The sequence below is a fragment of the Boleophthalmus pectinirostris genome, unplaced genomic scaffold, assembly GCF_026225935.1.
Source record: "Boleophthalmus pectinirostris isolate CB_2022bp ecotype Guang Dong unplaced genomic scaffold, ASM2622593v1 HiC_scaffold_22, whole genome shotgun sequence".
Taxonomy (NCBI): Eukaryota; Metazoa; Chordata; class Actinopteri; order Gobiiformes; family Gobiidae; genus Boleophthalmus; species Boleophthalmus pectinirostris.
In genome coordinates this window covers 34,037,839-34,057,257 of record NW_026571190.1, presented here as the reverse complement: position 1 = coordinate 34,057,257, position 19,419 = coordinate 34,037,839, and the positions used below count along the sequence as shown (strand labels likewise).

The following is a 19,419-nucleotide window of genomic DNA, read 5'->3' as shown; positions in this document are numbered from 1 at the left end:
GACAAGTAATAAATTCTAATTCAAATCCTTTTAAAGAAAATTATTGTATATTATCTTCTCTTCTCTCTAAACATTTATATTTTTAAACCTTTGAAATGGTATAATTTAAAGAGTCCATGCAGCACTATTTTCTTATTATGTTGTTTCCTCATCACAAACAAACATGCCTGAATACGCAGAGTTTGTGTTGATTGAGTGAATGAAACAAAACACATCTCCAGGTAGGTAACTGCATTATAACATGGTTAAAAGTTCACGAGTCAATTTTGTGTAATGCAGGATAAGAACAGACTAAACACATTCAAATAATAGGTATTATTACTTTATTGGTGTAATAGATAAAAACTGCGTTATAAAAAATAAGGCACAATTAAAAAATAAATGCATGGGTTTCCCATGAACACTAGATGCACTCCAAACTGAAGTTTGTTTAATGTTACAATATGTATCAGAAATGCGTAATAAGCTGTAACAGAAGCTTAAGGTGAACAGAAGGTGAGTAAACATGACAAAGTGCCACACTCGTACCTAATGTAAGTTAAAGATCAAACATTAACATTCAGACAAATGGCTTTTGGTGGAACGCTCATAATTATGTGAAGATACTGAAAGCTGCTGAGCACACTCTCTATGACGAAACATTTCTATGGTAAAGATTGCATAGTACCAAATATACAATACCTTCATAATTCAGCATTTACATCCTTCATATTCTCTCTACTTCTCCCAAGAGAGACTTTTCCAAATGCGCTCATAGTGCAGAGCAGTCTGAGGAGAACAGAAGTGTGTTTCTTTCAGTGAGCGCACTGTGCAAAAGGCGGTTTATGTGTCCCTTATTACTTCATACAGGAAAATGTCCAGCTCAGTTTTTCCATGGCAAAGTGATGTTGTTTCCTCCTTCACACGTGCCCACTGCTGAGGGTGCTTTCAGGCCCGTCCGTGGACAGAGAGGACGGGGGGCGTGGCCTTGGACCCACTGGTGTCGCGGCCTGGGCGTGGCTCACCTGTGAGGCCATATCATCAGACTCCCACCGCTCCAGCTCCTCTCGCACCAGCCGCTCCATCTGCTCCCTGTGCCCGTCCGAGTCCCGCCCCAGACGCTCATCCTGCCGCACAACAACACAAGCACTCAGGACTTTCAGGACAAATTCTGTTTCTGCTGCAAATAACTCATTTAACTTAAAGTGGGACTGAACACCTAAACTCCACGTGAAACCATATTTCACAAAGAGCTGCTAAACGGGGCAGTACCTGGAGGACTAAAGGGGAGAGGGAGGAGGAGGGGCGGAGTCTGGAGGAATAGTGTGATTGGTCTATCCACACTTCAAACTCCGCCCTGCAGCCAGCCGTTTGTATAAGAAACACCTGACTGCTGTAATCAGGGCAGTCCTGCGTGATGTCATATAGTACTTGAAACTGGCAGAGGCCACTGGAGCCAGAATCCACCCATTTTTATACATCTTAGACTTGATTGTGCAACTTTTCTTCATTATTGCTTTCTCTGGAATGTTTCACAGTGTGGCTTTAAACAGTTCTGTCTTCATGGAGACCAAACCAAGCTAAGTTACAGGTCAGATCTGTGGATAGGCAACCCCGCTTACCGTTAGAATGCATGTTTTTCTAGGTATTTTTGAGCTATAAAACTACTTGTAATTTAATAAATGTGAGGTAGAGCTGTTTAGTGTCATACTGAGGAACATTCCAGGCAGAATAATGACATAATGACACAAGCAGGTGACGTACCCTAACCAAAAAGTTACACAGTGCACCTATGTGAATAAAAAGCGTTACCTCCATGACTCCGTCCAGCAGTCTGCCGAGCACGTCTCTTCTTTTGAGCTTGGCCCTCTCCATGGTCTCCAGCTTCACAATCACAGCATCAATCTTCGACACGATGCTGCCGATCGAGTGCTCCATCCGGTCCACGCGCCTCACCAGGCTGAGAAACACAAACACACGTTACAATCGTTTTAATTGGACTGGTTAACTTTGTCTGGTTTGGTCTCCATGAAGATAGAAAGGTTTAATGCCATACTGTCAAACATTCCAGACAAACAGACAAATATCTCGATGAGGAAAAACTCTACACCACACATTCATGTAGAGCTCACTTATAATTTACTTAAAGGGCCCATCTCATGCAAAATAACTCTTTTCACACTGTATCTTCTGCACATATACAAGCACAATCTGGGTTTTAGAACATTCATTACACAATAGTTATGAAATCTTACTGATTTCTTGGAGGCAGTCACAGACCAGGAACTATGAAAGACCGACTATTGCTCATCCCCCCGCCCGTCCTGAGAAAGCATAGGCTCCGCACTCCAAACGTGACGTAGGCGACGAGTGAGCCGCCCTTCCTCCACCATCTCAGGGAGGGAGGGGGAGACAGGCGTGCACCGTGATAGTGGTAGGAATAATCTTTTATTCATCACGGTGATACAGCGCGTTCAGCCGCATGTATTGGACCTGGAATTGGACGAGGACTTTCAGGTACAGGAAGCTCAAGCACCGTGTCGACATCAGCTGAACATTACTGATTGGTAAAGTATTAATAAACACTAGTAGATAAACTTATTATATCATGTACACTGGAGTGTAGAACAATGAGCTTATGCTGTCGCTTTTGTTTAGGTGGAGGCGGGGCAGAGGCGGTGGATCGGTGGACATGTGCAGGTACAAAGCGCTTTTTGCTACGTCAAACCCATCACAGGTGTAGCTGCCGTGTCATTGTTGTAGCAGCTTCAGTTCGTTGTCATGTGGGAAGGTGGCAGAAATATTCTGCAATTTGTTTTAAAAATGCCAAATCAATCTTAAAACCACTTCGGTGACATATACAAGGCCCACACATCACTCTTAGAAGGTAGAATGGTCTGAAAAGTTGATTTTGCATGAGATGGGCCCTTTAAACAGAAAGAGCTCCTTACACTTGAAACTCCTCGTAGGACACGCCCCCAGAGCTGCTGCCACGGCGACGAGAGCTGTGACCGCTGTCCTCGTCGTCGTCCTCCTCCGAGTCCTCCTGTGTCCGAGGGAAGCTCCGCCCGGTGCTTGGTCGGCTCATAGAGTTACGCTCCAGATCCAAATCCTCCTAATGTGTGAGAAACAGACACACTCAGCTCTGTGTGTGGGACCATGATGAAATTTGGTGCCACAATTATCACGACCAAAATAAATGTGATTAACGATTATATCAAGATCATTATTTAAGTTCCTGAACATTTAAAAATATTATAGATATGAATAATTATACTTTTAATACTGAATAATGAATAAACTCCATATTTGTAAAACTGTTCTTATAGTCAGTGGTGTAGTGAGGATTTTTAAAGTGGGGGTACTCGATTCGTGATGTCATTGATGTGATGAATCCCACCTACCTACCTTTAAAAAACCCCTCAGTAATCAGTAATATTTGATGTTTTTTTACTCATAATGATGTGGAATCATGTTATTAGCATTAACACCGTTCATAATCACCTACAGAACATCAATCATAGACTATAACGCGTGAACCAGGACTAAACCTGTAATGCGGTTCACCTTTTGAGGTTGTTGATTGGTTAAGGGACTGTAAACCATTGTCAACTGCAGTGTGATTCTGAAGTGCTGTATGTTTGCAAGTTTTCTCCCCGACAAAACCCACAATGTCGACGAAACGTTCTGCACCGACAAAGACTCCTGCAGTTGCACCCAAAAGGCAGAGGAAGATGCAAACCATCGCACAAAAAGTTGGACTTCTATCTTCCTTCAGCGTGTCCAGAAGTTACGCAACTGTAGGGCGCCATTACCAAATAAATTTTGAATCTTCGGTTTGTTACATAAAGAAGGAGGAAAATAAGAAAAGGACGACAGCAGCAATAAGTTTCAAGAAGGATGTAAAAAGGGTTGTAACTGTCCTGTCTGAGAAAAGTGTATAAAGTGTGTGGTGAGGGGTTTTACAGCCTTAAAACAGATGTAATAATTGTAAAAAAATAAAGTTGCGGATTATTTTTAGAACATAACCCCCGCGATAAACGAGGGACCACTGTAGATAAAATTCCCCAGACAATTATTATCAAACCTTTTAATCACGATAAATTATTATTGTTTATTGTCCCATCCCTAATACAGAAGTGGACTAAAGGAGTGTGACGTCGCCCACATCGTTCAGCTCCAGTCAAATGAAGCTCATCGAGGGTAGCAGTTATGGGGCAAATTTGGAGACATTTCCATATTAGGAATAGGAATTGATTTACAGACAAAAAAGTGAAATAAGAACACCAGTGTAGAGTGGATTAATACGAACATTTTAAGACCAAAATGAGCATGACCGAAGCAGTTACGGAGAGAGCGGTGATGTTTTTTCAATACAAAGTGCTCAGCGACTAGCAGTTACCTATGTCTATTTACATATACAGTCTATAATTTGGCCAGAGTGTGAGTGTGTATGACTTTTATCTACTCACTCTCTCTTTCTCCAGATCGTCTTTCATTTGTTGGTGTTCATGCTCCGTCAGCTCCTGGTCGCCATCTTGGTCATATTTGGCAAAGATCGCCTGAATTTCTGCCTCTGTGTGACCTTTTCTGTTAAAAAAAATACATATATAATATTATCTTAGTGGTAATTACTTTTTTTTTCCCAACATGAAAAAATAAAAATAAAAAAACTAACCCCTTAAGATCTTGACGGAGTTCATCCAGACTGAGTTTGCCCCCAGCTTGCCGCAGACTGTCAGAGATATCGTCAACTGTGGTCTTCTTCAGTCTCAGCTTCATCAGAGCTTTGTTACAGCCCTAGAAAAAAGGTGAACAAGTAAAAACTACAGATATACACTACAGGTCAAAGGTTTGGACACACCATCCTGTTCAATGTTTTCTTTATTTATCTTTAGTACTTTCTACATTTTAGATCATCAAATATATGAAGTAAGAAAATCTGTGTATCATTTGTTCATTTGTTTTTCAAAATAAAACAAAAAATAAGAAAATGAAAAAACAACTATTTCCTTCATTATTTGTCTCCAAAAACAAAAAAAAAATGGATCACGATTTGTTTTTTCAGTTTTCGATTTTGTGTTTAAATGAATAATGGAAAAAACGGATAACAGCTGTTTCCTGTTTCCGTGACTTAAACTGTGATGCCGGACTGAACCAGAACTAAAACAAGACTAAACCAGGACTAAACCGTTTTCAGTCCTGATCTGGTCCCAGTCTCAGTCCCAGTCTGGTCCCAGTCTGGCCCTGGCCTCAGTCCTGGTCTGGTCCCCGTCTCAGGCCCGGTTTGGTCATGGTCTCAGTCCCGGTCTCAATCACGCTCTGGTCCTGGTCTGGTCCCGGCCTCGTTCATGGTCGCAGTCTTGGTCTGGTCCCGGTCTTAGTCCTGGTCTCAGTCCTGGTCCTGTTCCCAGTCTCAGTCCTGGTCTCAAGTTCTGGTCTGGTCCCGGTCTAAGTCCTTGGTCTTAGTCCCGGTCTGGTTCCGGTCCTGGTCTCAGACCTGGTTTAGTCCGGGTTCAGTCCGTATGCGGCGTTAAAGTCCAACATCGCAGTTTAAGTCATGGAAACAAGAAACAATCATTATCTGTTTTTTCCATTATTCATTTAAACACAAAATCGAAAACTGAAAAAAACAATTGTTACTAATAATTTTTTCATTTTGGTTTTGGAGACAAAAAAGGAAGAAAACTGTTGTTTTTATCCTTTTTTGGTTTTATTATGAAAAACAAATGAACGAATGATACACGGACTGGAATACAATCACTTTTTTTTAGTTCTTATCTTCGTTTCTTAAAGATGCCAGTTTTGCTTTCGTTTATGGTCGTACAAACTAATAATAATGATAAAGAATGTGTTTAATGTCTTTAGGAGGAGTTAATTACCTTCTTAATGAGATCTGTCATCTCCATCTCAGACCTCTGCTGCGACATGTCCGCCTTCACTTCTGAGTAAGTGTCATTAATGATGGCCAGGAACATATTCTGGAAAAAACAAATCACAGGTGGTTTGTCACAGAGACTTTGAATAAAATAAAATAGATAAATAAATAAATGAATGTGGAATTTCAAAATATCCCTCATCATGACATAAACTGAAAAGCGATATTGTACTCAGCACTTACCAGGAGAATAAAAAAAATAAAAAACACAAAGGTGGTGAAATAGAGCGGTCCAAGCACTGGGTTTGCCTCCTCGATTTCTGAAAAGTCAAAGTCGCCCAGGATAATGCGGAACTGAGTAAAACTGAAAAACAAAAAGAAAAAAAACAACACATTATTGCTATTTTATTAGATACTGCCACGTACACAATGAGTATTGACACTTTGAAAAGACTTCACGTTGGGTGTGTAATGCATATTTTTTGAAGCTAAATAAGTTTTAAAATTCAAGACAAAAATACAAAATGTTAAACAACACATTTTCAGTAGCGATTGAGGGTTCATGATCCTGTTTAGGTGTTTTATTTTTAACAAAAGAGTGAGCGTAACTAAGCAGGTGAACTGATTTGTGCTCTTAAAAAAGTCCTCCTGACACAACATGACGGTCACAAGCAAACGAGCGTTACTCTGTACATTTTAAGTACAATAGCTAAAGTAAAATAGCTATTAAAATCAATAAAAAACAGTCAGAGGACCTCACAGTTCTCAGGCCGTGTTAAAAGCCGGTGAGTAAAAGTGTGTTTTTCAGGGTTCTCACTCTTTTTCACTGACAAAAATTCAAAACTTTTCCATGACTTTTTTATGACCTAAATTGAATTTTCCATGACTTTACAGCACCTACATGTGTAGAATTTATTATACTTTTAGGGCGAAATATGAACTGTTAACCCTTTCCACTCACTTTATGGTTTGGTGTTATAGTTTTTTAACATTCAAAATCCTGTCAGTGCATTTATTGTCGTCTCTTTTAAACAAAAGGCGCAGACGTGCAGAAAAAATCAGTATAGCCTAATGATAACTTAACAGAACACTGCAGTGGTGTGAAAGAGATACTAAAATCCCATGACTTTTCCAAAACTTTCATTGAATTTACAAAATTCCATGACTTTTCCAGGATTTCCATGACCATTGTAACCCTGGTTTTTAAACGAGACTTAAAAGAATCGACTGAAGGGGCGTCTTAATGTGAGGGGGGAAAGCGTTCCAAAGTTTGGGGCTGACCACAGAAAAGGCCCGGTCACCCCAGAGTCACCTCAGGATCGCCCCAGGGTCACCCCGACTTTTGAGTCTCATTTTTGGGACGACAAGTTGGAGCTGGACCTCAGACCTCAGACCTCAGTGGAGGAACAATGAGGTCTGATATGTACCTTAAGGCCAGTCCATGAAGTGCTTTAAAAACAAACAAAATTTTAAAATCAAGTCTAAAATGAACGGGGAGCCAATGCGAAACGGATAAAATAGGTGTAATAAATAAACGTTAGTCACGCTCGTGTTTTTTGCGTAAAATCAAACTCCTAAACAGAGCCATGGACACTCGTATTGATCACAGGCTCCTGAAAATGTGCTGTTTAAATCCATTTTGTATTTTTTTCTTGAGTTTTCAGACCATCTTAAAACTTCTTTGAGCTGTGTTTGCGTCACCATGGTAACTACTGAACACTCCACCCTAGAAACACACGCAGAACACCCCCAGCGTGATCTCGCCGCAAACTATCGGTTGTTTGTGTGCACTGTTCTTACATGCTGTCCTGGAATGTGCTAAAATCGTCGACTTGCGTTCCAAACACCAAGTAGGCCAACTGCGCGTACGCCAGGAAAATGATGAAGAACATGATGGCAAACCCCACCAGGTCTTTAGCGCATCGAGACATAGTGTTGGAGAGCTGGCTCATGGTTTTGTTTATGTTGATGAATTTGAAGAGCTGCGGAGCATACGACAATTTTATAACATTCAAACGCAAAATTTAACATGAAAATCAAAGCGTTTTTTACCTTAACCCAAGAGAAGAACACGATGACAGCAGCCACGTTGTTGTACTGAACCTGCAGGTTTGCCAAGGTCTCGAAACTGGGATGAGCTGTGTGGTTCTCCAGCAAGATCTTCAGAAGGTTTCCCCCCATGGCTGTTCTGGTTATGTTCATGATAATCGCGACAACGCTTAACTAAAACACACAAAAATCGACTCAATAAACTGCCAAGAGCTGTGTTTTAATGGGGACATATCACACTATTTTCTGATCATAATGTTGTTCCCTCATCAAAAACATATCTTTGGTTTTGTTTTGTTTCATTCACACGTTCGAGTAATCCTTTATTATTAGTCTGTCCGTTCCACCTTGTGATGTCATGAAGGGGGGTTACATGCTGCTATTCCGACATGCTGCTATTTAGACACTGACGTCTAATTGTCAAAGCAGTGGCATAAACGTTATTTTTCAAGTGTCCCACTACTTCATCTTTTTTTTTTTTTCATTGTCGGAGTAGCTGCACTTTACTATTTTTTCAAACATTCCACTTTTCCGACAAGAGTAATATTAATGTGAAACCCTATTATATTTGCGATCCCATATATCATAAGATGCTTGGGCTTTGATCTGAGAATACTTCGGCCACATAGAATATTAGACATGAGCATTTTGAGCGACGTGAATACGCGAAATGAGCAGCGTGAATTTGCAAAACTGGCGTTGATGTGCGAATTCCCAAAAAGGAGGGGCTTCCGAAATTCGCCAAAGTTGAAAATTTTGAACTTTTTGCAAATATTCGCGTCATGTCAACCAATCAGGGGCCGTTTTCTGGTGACGTATACTGCTGAGACAGGCGTGAACTTCCATTCAACATGGAGGAGACACTCATTGTTGCCGTGGGAAGCAAGCCGATATTATATGATACCAGCCTGAGCCAACACAGCAAGACCTACACCAGTCTCTGTCCCCCTCTCCTTTATTCTGGTCCCTGTCTGGTCACAGTTTGGTCCTGGTCTGGTCCCAGTCCGGTCAACCCGCTCGATGCAGTCCAAGTCCGCCATTTTTTCCAAATGAAAACAGCAAACACAGAGGACACCACGCAGTCGCAGTTGATTTTTCTGGAGCAAATGCAGCGAATAGAGCGGATTTAACACTTAACTTGCTGTTCCTAGTTAGTTGAAGGGGAATTTACTGAGGTACACTACACTGAGGAATTGCTTGTAGCTCAATTTTAGATTCACAGTCCACTTTAGGCAGATTTTTCAAGGCAATCGGTTTCCTAGATTTTTTTCAAGTAAGGTTTTGAGAAGATAACAACATTATAATATGAATAAAAGCTCACAAGTGTAAATTTAAAGTAATACAGGACCTTTAAAGTGTTCATACTGGTCTCCATGTTGTAATATATGAGCCGCAGTTGATCCTTCTGGAGCGAACACGGCGAATAGAGCGGATTTACTTGCGCAACGAAATTGCCAAACTCTAGGGTCCTGGACGCGTGAATGAAGCGAATGACTCAAAAAAGTGAAGCGGCAAACTAGGGATGCTTGACGCGATTTGTTCACGCAGTCTGTACACCGCTTTAAACATGTGTGAATGAAACAAAACTGAACTCCTGATATGTTTGTAATGAGAAAAAGTATAAAATAGATCAAAACATAGCATAATACTGGCCCTTTAATACAGGAAAGATGTGCGTAAAAAAAGAAGCAGGTTGAGGACTCTCACTAGAAAAGTTACATATTGCATCTTTAAATTGTGCAATAATTTATACAAACCATGACGATGAGGACGTCCAGGCAGTTCCACAGACTTTTGAAGTAATGGAGCCGGTGGATGCGGATCTCCAGAGCTTCCTCCACCACGTAGTAAAGGACGAACAGGCAGAACGCGATCTCACACATGCCCACAAAATAGTCCCAGCTCGTCACGTATCTGATCAAACGCACCGTCTGAAACTGCCAAGAGGTCACGACCCCGCCGGTGGCAGGGAACTCCGCCAACAACCTGATGAAGAAGAAGAAGAAGAAAATGAGATAGTTTAGCATTAGATTAAAGGGCCCATGTTACGCTATTTTCTGATCTATGTTAAAATGTTGTTTTCTTATCAAAAATATACCAGGAGTTTTGTTTCATTCACACATGTTTAACACACAAACCCTGAATATTTAGGCTAAGTTCTTCTCTCAAACTCTCAGCTTGTGATGTCATGTGGTAATACAAGAAGTGCTCCACTGTGTTTTTAAACTCCATACATTCACTAGAATCATTTGAATAATTTCACATCTGGGATTGCCAATCTTTACTGAACAAAAAGTAAAATATAGCTGCTTAATGACATCACAAGGTGGAACAGAGCATTTTGAGCTTTGGAGACGTAGACTTAGGGCTGCTCGATTGTGGAAAAAATCATTATCACGATTATTTTAGTCAATATTGAAATCACGATTATTCAAATGATTATTTTTTAGTTACAGGATGCATTTATTCTTGCATTTCTCTCTCTCAAAAACACTTTGTTATTGATAATTTACGCAAAACTTTAAAACTGAAAATAAATATAAGCTACAAATATGTACCTTAGAGCAGTTTTGCGATGTATAAAACATTAAATGAATAAAATACACTTTGAACATGAAATAAGGCAAAGAAAAAATATAAATGTATAAAAAATAAAGTATATCTCCAGCTGTTCTACAATCTCTATATTAAAAAATAAAATAATTATACTTATGTATATAAAAAAATATCCCAAGAGTAATTTAGAGTAATATAGGATCTTTAAAGCAGACTGGTGTCGATGTTGTAATATGTGATTATTACTTGGGTGTATGGGATAGGACCTGTGGTAAATATGAATCATAGTGCTACTTTGAACTCACCACTATTTCCTGTATTTTTTATTAGCCTATTATATAAAAATACAGATAGCAGCGCTCTCTCTACCCAAGTCATCAACCCAGAAAACAAAACCAAAAATGTACACACAAGGAAGGCATTTATCTGGCATAGAGGTGTCATCTATTTTTATTAGTCTAATCAGGTGGTAAAATGATAAACTTCATCAAAATAAACAAAATATAATGACGCTAAGGATGATTTTCTGGGTTAGATTTTCCATTTGTGTGAGATTCAAATAGTTTTGTTTTCTGTTTTTATTCAGGGCTTGAAAGGACAACACTGTAAGAAATGAGTGAGTATGAGTACTGTATGAAACTACTTTATAATGACATTTAATTTCAGTGTGTGTATGTGTGATATTGACAGCTTTAAGTCACTCCCCCTTCAGAGCGCTATCACAACACAAGCAGCAAATGAAACTACTACACAAATCTGTTATTATGCCGGAGTGTCGATGTAAATGTCTGTGTTGACAGAATAATATTTGAAATAAAACTAACCTTGCATCACATGAATCGTCACATGTTGAGGGACTATTTTCTAAGCAGCAGCGGAATTTTACTTTGCCGGTAAGATAGGTGTTAGGTGATATCAGTCCGCCGCTGCTGAGCTTTTTATCACAAAGTACAACTCACTGCTGCTGCTCAGACATAAATCCTTCAAATGCAATGTTGGATTTACTTCTAAAATTATTCTATCAACACAGACATTTACATTGACAGTCTGGTGTAACAATAGTTTTGTTTTGGGTGTTTTGTGGAGTGGGTAAGACTGTTTTTAGTGGCAGGATAACTATGGCCATTGACATGCACTAACCTAGCACCAGCGACCTCTGCAAATACAAGGACTGGATGGAATATTTAAAAAAGTGTCTCCACACGTCTCCAACACTCTGACTCACTAGGAAATGAGGTCCTACGTCCAAAATTCCGGACTGTCTCTTTAATAAAGCGACTCTGTTTGTGTACAAGTCTCTCCATGGCCAAGCAACAAAGTACATCTCTGACATGTTAGTGTCGTATGAACCATCTCGCACTGGAGGAGCTCAGGGACCAGCCTCCTGCTGGTGCCCAGAGTCAGGACTAAACACGGGAAGTCTGCGTTTTAGATTCATGAAGCTAAAACCTGGAACAGTCTTCCTGAAGATGTGAGACGGGATTCTACTTTTGACTAAATCCAAAAACAGTGCTGCATGTGACTGAAAGATTTTCATTTTTCATTCTGCACTCATTTCTCTAATTTAATGTCTCTCTCTTTTTAATTTTATGATGATTATGTATGTTTTGATTTGTTTTTATTGTGATCTTAATGCATTTCTTATTCTGTAAAGCACTTTGAATTACTTTGTGTACGAACTGTGCAATACAAATAAACTTGCCTTTTCTGAATTGCTCAAACATGCATGGATGACGTCTAAAACCTCTTCAAGCGTGTTTATGATGAAGCAACAACATTATAACATGATATAAATAAAATACAATTAAACATATATTCACAATTTAGCAAAAAAAAACAAACCTTATGATTCTTACCTGATGATGCAGAAGAGGTTGATGTTGCCGTTGTAGACAGAGAAGTCGAGGAATACAGCTCGGGTGCCTCTGTCCAGCCACGAGTTTTGTTTCAGATATAGTAATTGACGCGAGGACTCCCCTTTGGTGCGGGACAGGTCCTGGTAAAATCCTCCACCTCCGTATTTTGAGACTTGACCCCAGTAACTGCTGCTGTTCATGTCACTTTCTGTAGTGTGCACAAATCTGAAACAAAAACAAAACAAAACCTAATTTGAAGACCTGTAGCTGTAGCTGTATTCGACTAAAGAATTTCTAGGTCGACTTCAGACATGTCTTGGGGATCGATTAGTCGTCTTAAAAATATGTAAATAGTTTCTTTAATGTATTTTGTACCTGCCCAAGGACTGCAGGTGGAAAGTAGCTTGTAGTTAAATCTGGCAAAGAGCATCTTTTCTCTCTGCTGATTAATGTTTTCTGTGCACTGTCCTTGTTTAAATAAAATAAATAAATAAAAAAGCTCTCAAAACTATTGTGTATCTCAATGTATCTGATCCAAACTGCACTCACAAGACTACACCTGCATGGAAGTTCAGGCAAAAACAACAATGTATACTAAAAAGTACTAAGAAACAGACTGTATAAAGAAGTGGACTAAGGGAGTGTGACTTCACCCATAGCATTCGGCTCAGTCAAATGAAGCTCACTGAGGCTAACAGTTATTGGGGTGAGTCTGGAACTCGATATCAAGAACAGGAACTGATTTACAGATAAAATCGCAAAGTAAAAGCAACAGGATCATATAAAGCGGGTTAATACAAACATTTTTAGACCAAAATGACAGCAGTAATAAAGAGGGGAGCGACAGTTTTTCAATGTGAAGTCAATTGGAGCCAGAGTCAATGGAGTCAGAAGCGCGCCCATGCTTACTTCCTATTTGGAAAGCGTCGGCTAGCAGATTAGCCATGTCCAGTGTGTGGTTTATAAGTAAAAACACAGATTAAACTCAATTCACTACCAAGTCTTTAACCAACTCACTTCACACCTTCTTTTTTCTGCTGTTGTGTCATAAAAATCCTTATAATCTAAATAAAATGAAGTTAACTACTGTATTTTTTGGACTTTAAGTCACACTTTTTTTCATGGTTTTGGTGGTCCTGTGACTCATACTTGGTGCTACTTATGTATTCAAATTTTGACACTGAGAGCCTCGAGAGGGCGCTCTAGGCTTGTGTGCCAGTATTTGCTACTACCATTACTTCTGAACAACTGTTATTTGGCGCCTTACTGCGCATGTCTCCTGCAGAAAAAGACGCTGTCCTGCTACAAGTAGTGAAATATGCAGCCGAAAATGATAATCGAGCAACAGAAAGAAAGTTTCGAGTGAGCGAGAAACTTGTGAGGGACTGGCAAAAAGCGGGGACGGAGAACACAGCTTCACAGCAACCGGACAGGTGCGCTATGCAACTTTCCTGGAAGTCACTGGATGGATGGACAAAGCCTGAACTTCAGTGAAACTGAAACCATCCTGTCGGGATTCAGAAAGGCCGGAATAATTCTAACTGGAACTGATGCTGAGTCTGACGACAGAAGACACAGAAGAGGAAGCGGCGCTCTGTTTACCTCCAGAGGTTGTGGAGTTGCTCAGAAGTGACACAGAGGATGAAGAATTGAATGGATTTAGTGATTTGGAGTGAGATGGAGAGTTTGGTAAACTTGTTCTGTTCTTTTGTTTATGTTATAGTTATCTGAAGAACTGTTCATATGTGACGTTAACAATCTGTTGTTCTCTGTTCTGTTGTTTTTACTATAACTTGACTTTCAAGATGAAATGTCGGTTTCTGGTCCCTGATTTCATAAAATAAATTTCCTCCAAAAAGTGCGGCTTATATATGTTTTTTTCTTCTTCACTACACACTTTTGGCTGGTGCGACTTATACTCTGGAGCGATTTATAGTCCGAAAAATACAGTAATACAAATTCTGGTCAACTAAAATGACTAAAGACTGACAGCACTTTAAAATTATTACAATATTTTTACTTACGCTGTTCCATTCTTGGGTCCAAATGAAGCTGTGTCCTCATTGCTGATGGTGTACATGTCGTAGCAGTCCTGGACTATGTCTCGGAGGTCCTCGTGAACGGAGCAGGACTCGTTGCGCACTTTGACCTGTCTCAGTCGGGGGACGCCAAGGAGGAGGTTCTCATAGTAAATAAGGCTCTGATTGGTCGACAGGCTTTTGTTATTGTACCACACGTCCCAGTACATGCCGTTTAGAAAGGGTCCTTCTGTGAACTAAAAATGGAGAAAAACAAAGTGGCTTTATACTGTAACTATAATTGAATGTCCTATATTACTCCTTTAAGCCATGTTAGAATGTTTTTAAATAATCAAAAACAGACCTGGAGTTGTGTTTTGTTTCATTCACACATGTTTGAGCAATCTTTTATTATTAGTCTGAGTACATTTCCAAAGCTCAAAATGCTCTGTTCCACCTTGTGATGTCATGAAGTTTTAAAATTATCAGCTTTAGTTCAGTAGAGATTGGTAATTCCAGGTCTGAAATCATCCAAATGAGTCTAATGAAGGTGTATGGAGTTTAAAACACAGTGGAGCACTTCCTGTATTACGACATGATGTCACAAGGTGGAACAGAGTGTTTTTGTTTTGTTTTGAGAAGAAAGCAGCCTAAATATGCAGGATTTGTGTGTTAAAAAATGTGTGAATGAAACAAAATACAATCCCAGATGTTTTTGACGAGGAAACAACATTATAACATAGATCAGAAAATAGCGTAATATGAGCCCTTTCAGTATTTTTATTGTATTATTTATTAAAATTGTGTAGTGTTTTTACCTTCCAGAAATCATCCATGGTGGCAAGATTTCTAAACGTTGCCGGATCTCCAGCAGACAGTGGTGTGTCCAGGAAAAGTTGAGACATGACTTTGGTGTAGTAATACATATTAGCACTGACCATCCCGTATGTCACTGTGGAGGATTTAATCAGAAAATACATTAAATTTTAAAGGTGCAACAGATAATACTCCCAACAACTGTGCAACATCTCGCCCTTATGTGACAGATAATACTCCCTACAACTGTACAGCAACTCACCCTTATGTAGCTGATAATACTCCCTACAACTGTACAGCAACTCACCCATGTGTAACCGATAATACTCCCTACAACTGTGCAACAACCCGCTCTTATGTAACAGATAATACTCCCTACAACTGTGCAACAACCCGCTCTTGTGTAACAGATAATACTCCCTACAACTGTGCGACAACACGCTATTATGTAACAGATAATACTCCCTACAACTGTGCAACAACCCGCTCTTATGTAACAGATAATACTCCCTACAACTGTGCAACAACTCGCTCTTGTGTAACAGATAATACTCCCTACAACTGTGCAACAACTCGCTCTTGTGTAACAGATAATACTCCCTACAACTGTGCAACAGTTGGTAAATGGTCACATTTTTCTATAGCGCTTTTCCACCTTCAAGGCACTTTACAACAAGGAACCACTCACCCATTCACACACACATTCACACACTGTGGGCAAGGTGGGTTAAGTGTCTTGCCCAAGGACACAACGGCAGCATTCATCTGTGGGAGCTGGAATCACACCAGCCAAACCTGTGGGTCAGTGGATCTGACCGCTCAACCTGTGATGTTTATGTCGAGAGCTGGAATCCAACCACCAACCTTCAAATCAGTGGGCGAATGCTCTACCAACTGAGCTACTGCTGCCCATTATGTAATGGATAATATTCCCTACAACTGTACAACAATTCACTCTCATGGGACAGATAATACTCCTTACAACTGTACAACTCACCCTTATGTAACAGATAATGCTCCCTACAACTGTACAACAATTCACTCTCATGGAACAGATAATACTCCCTACAACTGTACAGCAACTCACCTTTATGTAACAGATAATGCTCCCTACAACTGTACAACAATTCACTCTCATGGAACAGATAATACTCCCTACAACTGTACAACAACTCACCTTTATGTAACAGATAATGCTCCCTACAACTGTACAACAATTCACTCTCATGGAACAGATAATACTCCCTACAACTGTACAGCAACTCACCTTTATGTAACAGATAATACTCCCTACAACTGTACAACAACTCAGCCTTATGTAGCAGATAATACTCCCTACAACTGTACAACAATTCACTCTCATGGGACAGATAATACTCCTTACAACTGTACAACTCAGCCTTATGTAACAGATAATGCTCCCTACAACTGTACAACAATTCACTCTCATGGGACAGATAATACTCCTTACAACTGTACAACTCACCCTTATGTAACAGATAATGCTCCCTACAACTGTACAACAATTCACTCTCATGGGACAGATAATACTCCCTACAACTGTACAGCAACTCACCTTTATGTAACAGATAATACTCCCTACAACTGTACAACAACTCAGCCTTATGTAGCAGATAATACTCCCTACAACTGTACAACAATTCACTCTCATGGGACAGATAATACTCCTTACAACTGTACAACAATTCGCTCTTATATAGCAGATAACAGATCACTTTGTGGATCAATAAAGTTTGTCTAAGTCTGAGTCGAGCTTGTGAACAGTGACCTACTCAACTGTGACTAGGTCTGGAAATTACATTTAATAGTTATGCTCTGTTGGCGTACTTAAATTGAGGAGTCTTTACCAGGAAACCGTTTCCTGATCCACCCCAAACCACAATTAGACGCGATTCTTTGCAGCTTAAGGCAAAACTCTGTACCTCTGGCATGTGTTGCTCTGATTTTTATCTTGATTATTACGCGTCTTCTTGTGTTTATAAACATGTCATGAGAGTACATAGTCTGTTAATAGGCCTGTTACAATAACAAATTTTGAAGTCTGATATATTGCTGAAGTAAATATAGATGATAAATGAGAAGACTGTACCATAAACACTATTCTAAATCTTCAATAATGTTAAATAATCCTGGGCTGCACTAGATAAATCACAGACTTAATACTTAAGTGCTTAGTTTGCATCTGTAATGAGTCATAGCAGTTATTAATTTAAGCTTTTACGGTTCAAATCATATAGTACAGCCAAAACATAACAAAAAATTACCAGCTGTGCAAAAAAAAAAAAAAAAAAAGACCACATGATAAATACTGACTCTAAAATCTGTTGATGCGTTTGGAAGTTTACAGGGTTGTTTACTCACAGATACAAAGAGTGATGAGGAATGCAATATATGTGAGCATTTCCCTCAAGATGTTCCACAGATATCTTTCCCTGCTGCTGTCACTGTCCTCCATCAGCTCCGTGCCCCACAAAACTGAAAATGCAAAAAGCAAAAAGGTGAGAGTGGGTCAGTGTTGTAATTGGGCCAGGAGACAGTAAATACTCGCAGGATTACCTCTGATCTTGTGCAGTATGAGCTTCATGCAGCTCGGGTGTCTGTCCTGGTTGTCCACAGTGGGAGTAGGGTACATGGCTCCTCGGGGCATGTGGCCGTTCGCGCCGCCGGTGAAGCTGCCCAGGCCGCTGCTGCAGCTGCTGCTGGAGGCCGTGGAGGCGGATCTGCGCCCGGGGCTCGATGGAGGCCAGTCCGCTTTCATGATCTCATCCTCGGGTTCAAAGCCTGGGTTGTCCCGGCTCCACGCTTGTCTGGACGGAGGTGATGGGGTCCCGATGACTCCCCCGAGCCCCAGGTCTTGATGCTGGATGTTCTCCATCTCTATGCCCTCGTTAGAGTCCAGTTTGTGCGGGGACCTGGCCGCGGGGCTCTGCGCAGGCTGCTGTGGTCTGACTCGGGATGAACTCATAGTCCAAATGATTATTTTAGTTTTACCCAAATACGAACTCTTTAAAGCATTTCCGTTAGTGTTGGACTGGTGGTTTAGTAAAACGTCAACGCAAAAAACTCACAAAAAACTGTTTTCTAAATGCGATGCGCTGCTCCTACATCCAGCAGCAAATCTGAGCCTCAGCAAACTCACAAAGCATCCATAGCGTCCAGAGAAAGTGGCTTTTGTCGCTTGATTCAATCTTAACTAATAAACAATATCAGCACTCGCTAGTTTACATTTTCTAAGCAAAAAGTAAAGTTTAAGTGGTCGGAGAAAGTTAGTCTTCCAGCTGCAGGACAGCCATCTTGTTCTTGAACTGTTCCCCCAAAAGTCCGTGTTTCTTTGAAGGGCTCAGGTTACATCAGGAGTCATGGCGTCGCGGTGAGACTGGAAACATCTATGGAAACTGTGGAGCTAAACCAGAGACTGTCTGAGAGCTAAACCGCTCTAAAGTATTTCCCTTGGATGAATTAAGACCACTTCCAAACACGCGAACGGGTCTTAAAGTTTGGCAAGAAAAAGTTGCCTACATTTTGCAGAGAAAGAATTTGGTCTTGTTTAAGTTAATTTTAGGTTTTCTTGTGTTTAGATCTAGAAATTAATGAATGAATTAATTAGATAACGACATTTCTTGGAGCTAAATGTAAAGAAAACTGAGGTTTCGCAGTTTAAAAAGCCTCGTGTTTTGGTCTGTGGTTACTATGACAACCAGCCAATGATGTCATCAGAGCAGCATAATGCACGAGCCACTTAGACCAGGTCCATGGCCTACATAGAGTTTAGGACTATTCAGCATGAATATAAACACACAGGAACAGTAAAAAGGAAACATTATGACATACAGTTGCCTATTAAACAGTAAGACTTTTCATGTTCCTTTTCCTGTGGCTTTAAAGATAAATCTGTGTCTGTGCCGTAGACAGACTGTGCTCTGTGTGTGTGTGTGTGTGTGTGTGTGTGTGTGTGTGCTCCTGTGACCTAATCCTGTTGAACAGCAGCCTGCCCTCCTGATCCTGAGAGAAGAACAACTTCTCTTTTGCATTGGCTATAGGATCCTGTCTTTACTGCCCTCTCACATGCAAAGACGCCTTTCATCAGGATCTGCACATGTGAGGGTACTTTAAGTTTTATTTTTTTAATGATATCTGCATCAGGAAGCAGGTCTGAGAATGTTGATGCAGGTCATTGGAGTCTGTGGGAGCTTGTTAAGAGCACTGCTCTGTCAATTTGCCAGTCTGCAGAGCATCATTTACCTCT

At 40.3% G+C, this 19,419-nt stretch overlaps 1 protein-coding gene across 1 annotated transcript; it reads right to left on the bottom strand.

The window, feature by feature from the left end:
• Positions 1 to 306: 306 nt before the first annotated feature.
• On the bottom strand, positions 307 to 18,715 carry pkd2 (polycystic kidney disease 2). Its single transcript, XM_020917759.2, has 15 exons — positions 17,730 to 18,715; positions 17,535 to 17,648; positions 15,155 to 15,288; positions 14,343 to 14,593; positions 12,319 to 12,543; positions 9,664 to 9,892; positions 7,910 to 8,080; positions 7,658 to 7,839; positions 6,101 to 6,221; positions 5,862 to 5,960; positions 4,658 to 4,779; positions 4,452 to 4,569; positions 2,931 to 3,094; positions 1,792 to 1,939; positions 307 to 1,106 (listed from the first exon to the last, which is right to left on the bottom strand). The coding sequence occupies exons 1-15, from the start codon at positions 18,136 to 18,138 to the stop codon at positions 900 to 902; spliced, it is 2,694 nt and encodes an 897-aa protein (XP_020773418.1). The 5' UTR covers positions 18,139 to 18,715; the 3' UTR covers positions 307 to 899.
• Positions 18,716 to 19,419: the final 704 nt, after the last annotated feature.